Raw genomic sequence first — 15,342 nt, 5'->3', positions numbered from 1 at the left:
CCCCATTTACAAGTTGTAATTTCTTGCTATGTCTGCCTGGGTTTTCATCAGATGCGCTTTTTTGAAAAGTGAGAAAGAAAAAAAAAAGGTAAGTTGGGTTGATTGGTAACTCTTAATTTGAGAAGGGTGTGTACGGTATTAATGGCCGGGTGGTTTGTGTATGATGGACTGGCACCCAATGTAGTCTTCTGGTTTGTGCCCAGTGTAGCAAGGACAGCATCTCACAGCACTGAAAATTGCTTTAAGTGTATTCTAAAACAGGATGGATTGACTTCTTATGTTGCAGGTTCTTTCTTGCCACATCATAATGAATGCCACTTATATACATGACACTAAAATTTATCTAAGGTACCTGCTCTACTGGTTACATACGTGAGTTGTAAGGCACAATCTTTTTTCTGGCTTGTTTACATAAGTATGTATATATGTATGTAGTTTAGTCTAATTGTTAGATTCTCTTCTCATTTACATAACCAATTCCAGGATTACTCCAGATGTTTACATTCCCTGCATTGCTTTAGTTTTGGTTATGTTTCCAGTTGCATGTTTGAACATGCAAAGTTGCCTTAAGTGTCATGTGTAAATGAGAAAGAGATGAAAGCAACTTTCTGTATTTTAAGAAGTGCTGAGTTGGGCTTATAAGTACTAAAGTGGTCATATTCTGAATGTAGTTGGGGGTATTTCAAAGTTTTAAAAAAAAAAAAAAGGACTTCTGGTGACTTGATATACTGTATAAGTACTGAATAACAGCTATGTCTGTTTGTTAAATATGTGGTACATCCTTACATATGTTAAGTGGTATTGTTTCAAACAAAATTAAATTAAATCTTTCTCATTGTAATTGTCTCCTGATATTCTGGTGAATCGTCAGATGTAATCTGAATGTTTTTGTAAATAACTGTACAACTCTGTTTTAATGTATGTATTTTTCCCCCATTTCTCTTCAGGTGAATCTGGGCTTGGAAAATCAACACTGATAAATTCATTATTTCTAACAGACTTGTATTCATCAGAATATCCTGGTCCGTCTCATAGAATCAAAAAGACTGTACAGGTATGGTTAAAAAATGGATTACTATTATATTTTCCTGCTACATTGTACATTTTATTTAATGACTTTCATACTGTACGCTAGCAGTAAATTAATCAGTAGTTATTCCTTTCAAATGTGTGTGATATAAATAAGATTTTTGTGTAAATAGTCCGTCTCAGTCTTGTTCCATGACATCAGGCATCTTTAGGTGGTTCTACATATTTCAGTATAAGACAGGATCTGACAGGGCCTTTTCCAGGGTATTGATCTTGCTTTATTTTTTTTTTATTAAGTTGTTCTTTGTTTTGGCATTTCTTGCGCTGTAAATCATTGTCATATTTAAAGGTAAAATTGTTAATTATACTTTTCTGGCTGAGGACAGCAGGTTTTGTGCCAAAATATTGTGACTATCGCCCCTGTTCTTTAAGACGAGAGAAAGGCCCAGAGCTTAATGCTGCCCATGTCTTGCTTGAGAATGCTGGGTTCTTTGGGGATCTCATTTCATACCAAGTTTTGTTATTTCTGCATTGTACAACCAAGAAGCCTTCAGGGCCATTCAGCAAGAAGAGTTACTTGTATTAAGTATAATCAGAATCACTTTATTTGATGTCACGAGAAGACAGATTAACTTTTTACATGATTTGGAATATGACTGGTTAAATCTAAACCCAGTGGCACCATAATTAGAAATGTGGCACAGATAATGAAGACATTGGAAATAAGATTTTATATCAGTGACCAGTAGGTCAGAGGTTTGTGTCGATGATAACACTACAAAGTAATTTACACACATTAATTCGTTCATCTAGAGGAATTTATTAAAGAGTGATGTAATTCGTTCATCTAGAGGAATTTATTAAAGAGTGATGATTTTTAACCAGTTTCATTTATAGAAAATGAAGGCAGCAATGAAAAATGCAAAGGAAATCAAACAAAATGCTGGTGAACATTTAGTGTTACTCAATTTTAAGTTCATTTGTTTACTGTATGCTTAGTCTGCATTTGTATTTGTGTGCATTTTGTAATTTGTAAAGTTTGTAGCTGTATTTTACCTTTGAATTTGTTATAGTGCTCAAAGCGTGCACTCAGTGAAGAGTTCTGTAATGAAATTAATCTAAATTATGCTTCCATAATAAAAAAGATAAAACAAATGCACATCTTAATACACTTTACACAAGCACACAACTTTGCACTTTGGCATGGATTGCTTTTATTAAATTAAAATTCTGCAAGGTTGCTGGATATTCATGGGAAAAAGTGTTGCCACTTTTATTTCCATTTAACTATTATCCAATTACAGAATTATGTGAGAAATGAAAATAATTTGTACATGACGGTGTAATGATATGAAAATGTGATGATGTGACCAATCAGATGTCAGTTACAGTCATTTAAACTTGTTGTGTCATGCATTTGATTAAGGTAATTGAAGTGATTGTGAAATTAATAACTTTTTAATACAATGCAATACATAGCCCAGATAAAGGAACAAAGGCTTCAAATTCACTCTGTGGTGGTTGTCCATCCCAGCTGCACTGCATATGTGGCAGGAACCAAACCAAACACAGGACAAGATGCCATACACATACACAGCCTGGTGCAATCCTGATGACATGAGCTGCTGCATATATTAATTCCAAAATAAGGTTTATCAAGCATTTCAAAATTTCCACTTTGTCCAGACGCCCACAAGGCTCTGTTAATAATGCTTTGAACCAAAGGGCAAATCTAATGAAAATGCATTTACAGAAGTGCACTAATGTAAAGATGTTTGTGCAGTTATCAGGGCTGCTAAAACATGTCACTGATGAAACTGACTCCACAAATAATTTCTCTTTCTTTGTGTTTTTTAATCCAAAATAATGCTAATTAGTATAACAACTAAATAGTGATAAACATATAGTGAAAGTGCACATATTTGACACTTACTGTATGACACATCCTTGAATAGCACTGGAGGAAATGGAATGCAGTCTATTTCAGACTCTAAATCTGGATTGAACCAAAACACTGCAAAGGCAGTTTCAAGCTGGAATACTGAAATAAATATATATTAAAATGACAACAATTAATTTTAACAGGTAGCCTTAAAGATGAGAAACTCATAAAAAGAAGGACTAGAGATTTGATAATTGAAAGCCTCAGAATTTTAAAATGTGAATTGAGTTCTTTTAAATACCAATAACGTGTAGGCAGTAGCATTTGGCTTACACTAGATACAAATTCTCCTAACGATTATTTAAAAAAACACAGCCTGTTTCTAACTCTTGATTATTGATAGATATCTTAAATGAGCTTTTTAAATGTTAGTGGTAGGTGTTTCAAAAACAGTTACATTTTAGTTCCATTGGATGAAAATCCAATTTCCAACGTACGCAAGGGCTCTGGAAAGGCAAAAGTCTTGCAACATTCAAAGATAATAGTTTCGGATGAGTGCACCATGGCACATAAAAGAGCTTATGAAGCCTTGAACCGAACAATGCAAGATCTCAGACATCCTACCAAAATAATGGGAGGTACTGTCGTTTTACTTGCAGGAGATTTTCGTCAAACATTACCAGTTATTCCACGAGGGACACCAGCGGATGAACTCAATGCGTGTTTAAAATTCATGCTTCTCCCACGGTCAGTTATATGTCGCGTGTTCTCGGGTAGGTACATCAAAAAATTTATACACGTAATGGGCAAACAAAAAATGTAGTATACCCGAAAGCACTGCAGTGGTACTCAATGTACGAGGGTTGTCTGGGTTCCGCGCGGAATCACTCGAAATAAGTAGCCAAGGATTTTTTTTTCTATTTTTCTCATGTACTTCGATCCTTTTTAAACTTTTTCCAAGTATTCACGGCCAACATCAATGCACTTTTGGGCTCTTCTGACCCACGCCGCAAAACACTTGCGAAAGGCTGTCTTTGGGAGGTTGTCCAGCTGTTCTTTGACAGCTGCAATCAGTTCCTCTCGAGTTTCGAAGTTGTGGCCTCGCAGGGGTTCTGTCACCTTCAGGAAGAGCCAAAAGTCACATGGCGCAAGATCATGCGAGTAGGGTGTTGCGTGTTCAAAACGTTGACACCACTGTCTTCAATGAAATGCTTCGTCGCATTAGCCGTGTGGGCTGGCGCATTGTCATGATGCAAAAAGTGCCTTCGCAAGTTCTTGGACCAGCCTCTAGCCATCACAGAAAAAACGTCAGGCAGGCACTGAGTGGTGTACCACTCAGAGGTGACAGTTGTCCCCTCCATCAGCGGATCTGACGCGACAATGCCATCGATGTTGAAAAAGATGGCAAACATGGTGCGTTCCACTGAGCATATTAAACCATCGGAAAAGTCGTAAAAAATCATTACTCGAAAGTCACGCACGCACGGAGTCGGGAGCTTCGCCGCTAGCGCCGGCTGCGCACACTCAGTTCGTTTGCTTCTCGTGTTCATTCTGAAGGAAGAGAGGGAGCAAAACATCTGAACAAAAACATGCAACCACTTGAATAATCCCTCTACACAGCAGAACAGGTTTCGACAGGCTGACACTCGACAAACGATAAAATTCCGCGCGGAACCCAGACAACCCTCGTATCCTTACTTCTTAAATGTTAATTTTTGCTGTTTAATAATTTATACGCTTCTTATATGTTGTTCAAAATCTTTTATCGAAATGCCAGTAACGGTGAACTGCACGATAACGTGCAGTGAATACACTTGACTTGAGCATTCATAGTATGCATCCTTTCTCTGTACGTTTAGCATTCGTTTGCTCACAGGTTGATGTGCTTGCTGCTTCCTGAGCAGCTCTTTACTCCACCCTAGCAGCCCGCTGCTTCTCTTTCATCGGCATCTTTTCGCATTAAAACTGATTGTTAGTTTTTGTGTTGCAATTACTTAGTAAGTTTTCTTTAACCTTTCACTTAATCTGGCACTTAAGTCTTCAATCTGCCTCAAGAATGATTCGCGAGGGTAGTAGGGAATGAGAACGGCACCCATACGCATGCGCCTTACGGCCGCCCAGCTGCGCACTGCCAAGAGTTGATTCTACAATAAAATAAAATAAAGATAAAAAGAGTAATAAAATCATCACCCCGAAAGCGAATAGTAGACGTCACATAGTATATGTGTACCAAATTTCAAGTCAATAGGTGAAAAGGTTTGTGAGCTACAGGTGATATAAAATCCTGGACAGACAAATAAACAGCCACGGTAGCGTATTATAGAAGAAGATTTTACTGTTTAATAATTTTATATTTATAGTAATCCCTCACTTATCACCGCGATAACTGAATTTCCGCGAAGTAGGGACACCATATTTATTTAATTATTTAACGTGTATTTGGACGTTTTTAAACCCTCCCTGTATTGTTTACAACCCACCCTTTACTCTATTAATAACAGGGACAGCTGCTAAGCAATATGAAATCGGTAGATAAGTTTACACTTACTGTATAGCGAAGTACACGTAGCTATATATGACATGATGATGGTGATGAATATGCTGCGCAGTAAAAATGATGACGATGAAGGTGATAATCCCCTGAATGCAGTAGCAAGAGCATGTTAATGCTGAATGAGTGAGATGAGACTTCCTGGTTAATGCAGCACTCCGTCGCTGAGCCAATCAGCAGCACACAGGAACTTAACTGCGTGCTCTGATTGGGTAGCTTCTCAGCCATCCGCCAATAGCATCTCTTGTATGAAATCAACTGGGCAAACCAACTGAGGAAGCAAGTACCAGAAGTAAAAAGACCCATTGTCCGCAGAAACCCGCGAAGCAGCAAAAAATCCGCGTTATATATTTAGATATGCTTACATATAAAATCCGCGAAGTCGTGAATCTGCGAAAAGTGAACTGCGAAGTAGCGAGGCATTACTGTATATGCAATGTGCTTTTTATATATTACTTCATATTCTCATGATAATGATGTTAATAATGTTGTTTATATTGATTTCTATGTTACTAGGGGGCTCCGCCCCCTGCTCGCTTCGCTCGCCAACCCCCTGCGTTGGGGCATGATAAAGAGTGAGATGTATGAATTAGATATAGAATAGTGTGCAGGTTTGGATGATGCCTATATAAATACAAAATAGAGTGTTTGGCATAGAGTAATGTTTTATTGGAATATTTCTCTGTATACAACATTAGTAGTAAAGATGGTGTCTTGTCTTTGAATGAGTCTTCCTTGGCATGGATCATTTTTAACTTTAAGTTTAATGTGAGATGAACGTCGAACACATGAGAAGGCAACATAAAGATGTCCATGTCCAAAAACGGGTTCAGAGAGGCAGATCCCAACTTTGTCCATGGTTTGTCCTTGTGATTTGTTGATGGTCATGGCAAATGTAGGTTTAATGGGGAACTGTCGGTGTTTCAATGTAAAAGGTAATTCCAGGTCAGAACTCATAAGGTCAATTCCAAGAATGAGAACAGTATTGTTAGCATGTGAATCTGAAAGAACTGTTGCTTGAATAACATCGTGTGTTACGGTGTTGACGACTAACCGTGTGCCATTGCATAAACCCTGTTTAGTGTTAAGGTTTCCTAATAGCATGATTATTGTTCCGTTTTTAAGGGTAAGGTTGTGTTGTGGTCATCCGTCCGGGTTAATAGTGTTCAAATATTCTAAGGGGAAATTCAGATGTTCATTGTCGTCATCAGAGTCAACTTTGTCAGAGCTTAGAAAGAGCCGTGTCTCTCCAGGAAGTAATGAAATGACCTGTTTAATAATGTGATTAACATTAATATTTTTTGGACATAATATAGTGCGTTGTGTTAGCCACATATGCGAAAGCAGTAAGGGCCATTGCCTTTTGGTGTCCTGTTATGTTCTCCGGTAGATGGAAAAGCAAATGAACTATTGTAGGATCTAATGCAGTTCATAAAGTTTTTACTTTCAGGCACATCCTTAGTTAGAAGCTTCTGTAGATATTCAGGATATGAATGTAAAGGAGGCTTTCTAATCTGCCCCTTTTGACAACAACGTGTAAATTCATTATTTGTATTGCCAGTTGTTTCTTCTGTGAAGTTAAGTGAATGACAATGATTGCAAATGATTCATTAATCCCAATGAATTTTCCTCAATAGTGGACTCATTATTGAAAGCGTTGTCAGCCAACTGGCGTAAGCGTTTAGCAGACGTCTGGCGTTGATGTCTGCGACGGGCATGTTTTGCTTGTGGCGTTTGAGTGCCGCGTTGTTGCATGTCCATTATTTGTGACGCGCTATTTTTGATTTTTAATTGATTTGCCTCCGCTTTGCGCAAAGTCCGTTTCACTCTACGTCGTGCATTGTTTGTATCGTGCGTTGTCCGGTTTTGTATGTCGGTCAGTTGAGCTTTCTGCTTTTTGAGTCCCGCTTGCTTGTTTTCTGGCCGGTCATATGCGCGTTGCTTTGCTCCCTTTTTTGTATGCTCGCGAGCTCTTTCTTTTGAAATCGTGCTTGTTTCGATGCAGCACTTTGAGATGTATGCGCCGCCGTGTATTGTTTTGGTTTCATTCGTGTTCGTATGTTTGGTCCCGTTATCCGATCCAAATCGTTTTGTACCCGTGACCGTGTATGCATGACTTGTTTGTTCCTCAGCGTGCGAAATATGGATAAGTATTAAGGAGGATCGCACTCACTGTTAATATGGAGCCTTTTCTCCAGTTGAACGGTTAATAGTGCTTTATTTTAATGAGATCCACCTATGCTGCCTAGTGTGAAGGTTTTGAGATGACGTATGTTTAATATGGACGTTTCCTTTAGATATGTGGCTTTGGGTGTCACTTCTTATTGATTTGGGGGGGGTGAGGATTGTTGTTGCGCGCGCGTCTTTTTTCGTTTTGTGTTCCAGGGGCTTGTTGAATACCCCTCTTTGTGTGTGTCCCGTCCGTTGCTTGTAGGGTTTGTGGGGTGGTTTTGTGTTCTTTTTTTTTTGTGTTCCAAGGGCTTGTTAAATCCCCCTCTTGGTGTGTATCCCGTCCGGTGCCTGTAGGGGGGGAAGCCTTGCCGTTGTGCGCGAGCGTCTTCTTTTTTTTTGTGTGCTAGTTTCGTGTGCAATGGGTTTCGTGCGGTGCCTGCCTTTGACTACATTTTTCTTTGCCTTTTCCCTTTTTCTGTGCTTGCAGCGTCTCATTTCTTTGTCCTCTTGTTTCTTTGCTCACTCCTTTTTTCTGTGGTCTTGTCCGCCTCTCGTGGCCCCTCATCCGCCTCTCGCGGCCCTTTCTTGCGCCTGCGCAGTACGTCTTTTTGCAGCCACGGCCCATGGCCGGATGTGCCTGCGTCCATCATCCGGTTTAGCATTCTCGGTTAGTAATATGGATTGTAAGTGCTTTTTATTTTTTGAAAAATAAAATTGGCAATTAACAAACTTAAATACTACACATACAATAGACATCCCTGTTCATTGCTCTTAAAGTGCGGTTAACTAGGTTTTGCCTTACACATTAATATATTCACTATGTGTATACATCTACTGCTTCAACCATAAGTTACCAGTACATGTGCAATGCCAATTTTGCTTTTCATACGAGGTACAAATTATACAACAATGTTAATTTGTGGCATATCCTGGCATCACACAGGAGGCTACAGCAGGGTCAGTTGTAGCATGTTGCTTAGGTGCATTGCAGCCAGAGGTAGAACAGAGCTTCATTTCACAAAATCACAGCCAATTGAGACCTACACTTGAGAAGGTGCAGTCTGTGTAGAGCATGAGGCAGCTGCTATGAGAGAAAGGCATCTCAATTCTTCTTGTGGTTTTCTGGGCAAGATGTAGCAAAGTTGCAGGAAACATGTATTTTGTTCATCGTTATGTTCCTGTGCAGGGTGAGGTGAGAGAGGGACAGTGCAGAATACAACACCCCCATTATTTTTGCGCCATAGCAAGTCATGTTGAGTGAAGTAGAGCGAGATGACGGGACGAGAGTCTTGAGCCACAGTGGAGATGAGTGCAACTCATTACTACTCATACCACACCATACTTCTCGTGCCACCATGTGTGAGATGGCATGTAAATATGTACGGTGTGTTTCTGGCTCTTTCCCAAGCCACCGGTGGGGGGGTGTTGGGTGGTGGAGTATGTAAGGTGTACATCTCTTGCTTTGTTATGCACAGATTTTAATATGCATTTTTGTCATTGTGTTCCTGTGTCAGCTTGTGTAAAATTGTATTTGCTTAAATGTAGCTTATGGTAAGCTGTGGCTCTGCTGCATATAGCTGTATGTTTTTTGAGTTTTTATAATGTACTTGTTGCAGTAATAGTAGGGTACAAATGATATATGGGAAAACATCATTCTTGACATTTAACCTCTTAAGAATTTCACATACAAGTCTAGAAGAGTTACATTAATCACAATTTTTTATTGCACCTATGAAGATTTTTACTGTTCAGCTATTAATGAATCTCCTGTATGCTTCACTATAGTGTTTTTGTTTAATAGAATTACTTTACAGAAAAACTGTATAAGTGTCACCTTTGAAACTCAGAAGGCATTTATGCTTTTTTGTTTTCGCATTCTTTTGGTTGAGTGGGGGAGGGAAGACTTGTTAGTTTCAAAAAGGGAGTATGAATTGTATTTGTTTTCTGACTTTTCAACCCTTCCCACGAGTTCAGTTTTTTTGAAGGGATACAGTTGGTCATTCGTTTTTGTGGAATTAACTTGAGTTCATGTTTTTTGGTGCATTGCCAGTTTTCAGCTGCTTCAATTATATCTCCATTTATGGTACTTTGAAATCATATAAATAATTAGCAGCAGTTACTTGTTTCAAAGCAAATTAACTATTAAATGCTTGGATAATAAACACAGAAGCTTAAATGATATGATGTCTTCTATTTTATTTAGAAGCATACTGTTCTGCTTTTTGAAAATAATCTCTATAGTTAAAATTGGTCTAAATTTGTAAGGGTTGTGCTTTTAAGGGTGGTGTGGGGGATAAAAGGTTTAAATCTATTGTTTGTGATGTAGACCAGTGTTACAGAATACTCAAAATATACTTTAATATAATACGTAAAGATGTGTTCTTGAAATAACTGGCAAGCTTGTTTTTTTTTTGTCATTTTTTTTTTTTTCTGAAATTAAGCAAAATCTAGATATATAAAACCCTAGTCTTGGAAAATGCATTGCTTAAAATGTAACCTTGATTTGTAAGTAAATTAAATATTTCTTAAGTAAATATGACCAACATCAGCATTGTAGTATGTGATTTCTTTTTTTTAAAACACACAGCTTTTGTAATGTTTGCCTGAATATACTACTTTAGAGTAATTGTCAAATATTTGTGATAAATATACAGTGGGTACGGAAAGTATTCAGACCCCCTTCAATTTTTCACTCTTTGTTATATTGCAGCCATTTGCTAAAATCATTTAAATTATTTTTTTTCCTCATTAATGTACACACAGCACCCCATATTGACAATTTTTGAAATTGTTGCAGATTTATTAAAAAAGAAAAACTGAAATATCACATGGTCCTAAGTATTCAGACCCTTTGCTGTGACACTCATATATTTAACTCAGGTGCTTTCCATTTCTTCTGATCATCCTTGAGATCACCTTCATTTGAGTCCAGCTGTGTTTGATTATACTGATTGGACTTGATTAGGAAAGCCACACACCTTCTATATAAGACCTTACAGCTCACAGTGCATGTCAGAGCAAACGAGAATCATGAGGTCAAAGGAACTGCCTGAAGAGCTCAGAGACAGAATTGTGGCAAGGCACAGATCTGGCCAAGGTTACAAAAAAATTTCTGCTGCACTTAAGGTTCCCAAGAGCACAGTGGCCTCCATAATCCTTAAATGGAAGACGTTTGGGACGACCAGAACCCTTCCTACAGCTGGCCGTCCGGCCAAGCTGAGCTACCGGGGGAGAAGAGCCTTGGTGAGAGAGGTAAAGAAGAGCCCAAAGATCACTTTGGCTAAGCTCCAGAGATGCAGTCAGGAGATGGGAGAAAGTTGTAGAAAGTCAACCATCACTGCAGCCCTCCACCAGTCAGGGCTTTATGGCAGAGTGGCCTGTCGGAAACCTCTCCTCAGTGCAAGACACATGACAGCCCGCATGGAGTTTGCTCAAAGACACCTGAAGGACTCTGAGATGGTGAGAAATAAGATTCTCTGGTCTGATGAGACCAAGATAGAACTTTTTGGCCTTAATTCTAAGCGGTATGTGTGGAGACAACCAGGCACTGCTCATCACTTGCCCAATACAGTCCCCACAGTGAAGCATGGCGGTGGCAGCATCATGCTGTGGGGGTGTTTTTCAGCTGCAGGGACAGGACGACTGGTTGCAATCGAGGGAAAGATGAATGTGGCCAAGTAGAGGGATATCCTGGACAAAAACCTTCTCCAGAGTGCTAAGGACCTCAGACTGGGCCGAAGGTTTACCTTCCAACAAGACAATGACCCTAAGCACACAGCTAAAATAACAAAGGAGTGGCTTCACAACAACTCTGTGACTGTTCTTGAATGGCCCAGCCAGAGCCCTGACTTAAACCCAATTGAGCATCTCTGGAGAGACCTAAAAATGGCTGTCCACCAACGTTTACCATCCAACCTGACAGAACTGGAGAGGATCTGCAAGGAGGAATGGCAGAGGATCCCCAAATCTAGGTGTTAAAAACTTGTTGCATCTTTCCCAAGAACACTCATGGCTGTATTAGCTCAAAAGGGTGCTTCTACTAAATACTGAGCAAAGGGTCTGAATACTTAGGACCATGTGATATTTCAGTTTTTCTTTTTTAATAAATCTGCAACAATTTCAAAAATTCTTTTTTTTGTCTGTCAATATGGGGTGCTGTGTGTACATTAATGAGGAAAAAAATTAATTGAAATGATTTTAGCAAATGGCTGCAATATAACAAAGAGTGAAAAATTGAAGGGGGTCTGAATACTTTCCGTACCCACTGTATTTCAACCAGGAATGACATTAAACTGCGTTTGGCATAATTTAAAAACAAACAATAGTAAACTCACTCAAATCTATTCATGAACTATCATAAAAACAATCTTAGTTTATATGTGTCATTGCTCATTCTCAGCAAGTGTAAAGGCTTGTAAGAATTACCACCATTTTACTTTGAAAACCATTAAGTGAAGCCCTTTGGGTGCAAGTCCTCTCATAGCCTACTACAACTGCAGAAATGTACTGTTTTTTTGTGCTTTTAAATAATTCTTAAAAGATGGCTTCTATGAAATCATTGTACTAAGACAGTGTTTCTTTTCCCTTATATCTGTTTCTAACTCAGGTGGTAGCTGGATGTTTTTCCTGGAGTGCCAGCTTAGTTTATAGTTGGTTGTAGTTCAAAGTTAGAAACTCTTAAGCGGAAAATCTACAAGATCATTGTTTAAGCTCTGTAGATCTGGAGTAATTCCATTTGGGTTTTGTATCATTTAGTTTTTTTTCTTCTTCCAGGTTGAACAGTCCAAGGTTTTAATAAAAGAAGGTGGAGTCCAGTTACTGCTTACAATAGTTGATACACCTGGATTTGGAGATGCTGTGGATAATAGTAACTGGTGAGATTTAAATTTTTAATTAAAGACAGGAAGGTATTTTGAACCAGAAACTTGTGTATAAATTTATCTTCTTCTTCATCTTTCAGCTGCTCCCGTTAGGGGTTGCCACAGCAGATCATCTTCTTCCATATCTTTCTGTCCTCTGCATCTTGTTCTGTTACACCCATCACCTGCATGTCCTCTTTCACTACATCTATAAACCTTCGCTTAGGCCTTCCTCTTTTCCTCTTCACTGGCAGCTCTATCCTTAGCATCCTTCTCCCAATATACCCAGCATCTCTCCTCTGCACATGTCCAAACCAACGCAATCTCACCTCTCTGACTTTGTCTACCAACCGTCCAACTTGAGCTGACCCTCTAATGTACTCATTTCTAATCCTGTCCCTCCTCGCCACACCCAGTGCAAATCTTTAACTCTGCTACCTCCAACTCTGTCTCCTGCTTTCTGGTCAGTGCCACCATCTCCAACCCATATAACATAGCTGGTCTCACTACCGTCCTGTAGACCTTCCCTGCTGATACCAGTCTGTCACAAATCACTCCTGACACTCTTCTCCATCCATTCTACCGTACCTGCACTCTCTTTTTCACCTCTCTTCCACAATCCCCATTACTCTGTACTGCTGATCCCAAGTATTTAAACTCATCCACCTTTGCCAACTCTACTCCCTGCATCCTCACCATTCCACTAACCTCCCTCTCATTTACACATATGTATTCTGTCTTGTTCTCCTGACCTTCATTCCTCTCCCATCTGGAGCATATCTCAACCTCTCCAGGGTCTCCTCAACCTGCTCCCTTCTATCGCTACAGATCACAATGTCATCAGCAAACATCATAGTCCACTGGGACTCCCGTCTAATCTCGTCTGTCAACCTGCCCATCGCCACTGCAAATAAGAAAGGGCTTGGAGCTGATCCCTAATGTAATCCCACCTTCAACTTGAATCTCTTGTACATATCCTGTACAACTCTTACATACTTCTCTGCCACTCCAGACTTCCTCATACAATACCACAGCTCCTCTCGAGGCACCCTGTCATATGCTTTCTCCAGGTCCACAAAGACACAATGCAACTCCTTCTGGCCTTCTGTAAACTTCTCCACCAACATCCTCAGAGCAAACATTACATTTGTGGTGCTCTTTCTTGGCATGAAACCATACTGCTGCGCACTAATCATCACCTCACTTCTTAACCTAGCTTCCACTACTCTTTCCCATAACTTCATGCTGTGGCTCATCAATTTTATTCCCCTGTAGTTACTGCAGTCCTGCATATCCCCCTTATTCTTCAATATCGGCACCAGTACACTTCTTCTCCACTCCTCAGGCATCCTCTCACTTTCCAAGATTCCATTAAACAATCTGGTTAAAAACTCCACTGCCATCTCTCCTAAACACCTCTAACACCTCCTAAACATCTGGGCCAACAGCCTTTACATTTTTCATCCTCTTCATAGCTGTCCTTACTTCCTCCTTGCTAATCCATTGCACTTCCTGATTCACCATCTCCACATCATCCAACCTCTTCTCTCTCTCGTTTTTTCATTCATCAGCCTCTCAAAGTACTCTTTCCATCTGCTCAGCACACTCTCCTCGCTTGTGAGTACGTTTCCATGTTTATCCTTTATCACCCTAACCTGCTGCACATCTTTCCCAGCTCGCTTCCTCAGTCTAGCCAATTGGTACAGGTCTGTTTCCCCCTCCTTAGTGTCCAACCTCTCATACAACTCATCATACACCTTTTCTTTAGCCTTCGCCACCTCTCTCTTCACCTTGCGCCTTATCTCTTTGTACTCTTGTCTGCTTTCTGCAATCTCTGTGACTATCCCACTTCTTCTTTGCCATCCTCTTCCTCCATATACTCTCCTGTATTTCCTTATTCCACCACCAGGTTTCCTTTTCCTCCTTCCTCTTTCCAGATGTCACGCCAAGAACCCTTCTTTCTGTCACCCTTACTACATCTGCTGTAGTTTCCCAGCTGTCTGGTAACTCTTCACTGCCACCCAGTGCCTGTCTCACCTCCTCCCTAAACTCAACCGTACAGCCTTCCTTTTTCAACTTCCACCATTTGATCCTTGGCTCTGCCCTCACACTCTTCTTCTTCTTGATCTCCAACGTCATCCTACAGACCACCATCCTATGCTGCTTAACTACACTTTCCCCTGCCACCACTTTGCAGTCTTCAATCTCCTTCAGATCAACTCGTCTGCATAGGATGTAATCTACCTGTGTGCATCTTCCTCCACTCTTGTACGTAACCCTATGTTCCTCCCTCTTCTTAAAATACATATTCACCACAGCCATGTCCATCCTTTTGGAAAATCCACTATCCTCTGACCTTCTTCATTCCTCTCCTTGACACCATACCTACCCATCACCTCTTCGTCTCCTCTGTTTCATTCACCAACATTCCCATTGAAATCTGCTCCAATCACCACTTTCTGTCTCTTGGGTACACTGTTCATCACTTCATCAAACTCACTCCAAAAATCTTCTTTCTCATCCATTGCACACCCAACTTGCGGTACATATGCACTAACAACATAAATCATCGCACCTCCAGTTTCCAGCTTCATAATCATTACTGTGCCTGACACTCTTTTCACCTCCAAAACACTTGACATACTGTTCCTTCAGAATAACTCCTACCCCATTTCTCCTCCCATCCACACCATGATAGAACAATTTGAATCCACCTCTGATCCACCTGGCTTTACTCCCCTTCCATTTAGTCTCTTGTACGCACAATATATCAACCTTCCTTCTCTCCATCATATCTGCTAACTCTCTCCCCTTACCAGTCATACTGCCAATATTCAAAGTTCCGACCC

At 40.0% G+C, this 15,342-nt stretch overlaps 1 protein-coding gene across 1 annotated transcript in view; it reads left to right on the top strand.

The window, feature by feature from the left end:
- septin7a (septin 7a) overlaps positions 1-15,342 on the top strand; it is a 95,353-nt gene that overhangs the window by 29,097 nt on the left and 50,914 nt on the right. Inside the window, exons 2-3 of the mRNA XM_028818142.2 lie at positions 948-1,054; positions 12,408-12,508. Coding sequence (XP_028673975.2) covers positions 948-1,054; positions 12,408-12,508 — 208 coding nt within the window. The remainder of the gene's footprint in view (positions 1-947; positions 1,055-12,407; positions 12,509-15,342) is intronic.

The sequence above is a fragment of the Erpetoichthys calabaricus genome, chromosome 13, assembly GCF_900747795.2.
Source record: "Erpetoichthys calabaricus chromosome 13, fErpCal1.3, whole genome shotgun sequence".
Lineage (NCBI taxonomy): Eukaryota > Metazoa > Chordata > Cladistia > Polypteriformes > Polypteridae > Erpetoichthys > Erpetoichthys calabaricus.
This window is presented reverse-complemented; position numbering and strand designations above follow the sequence as displayed.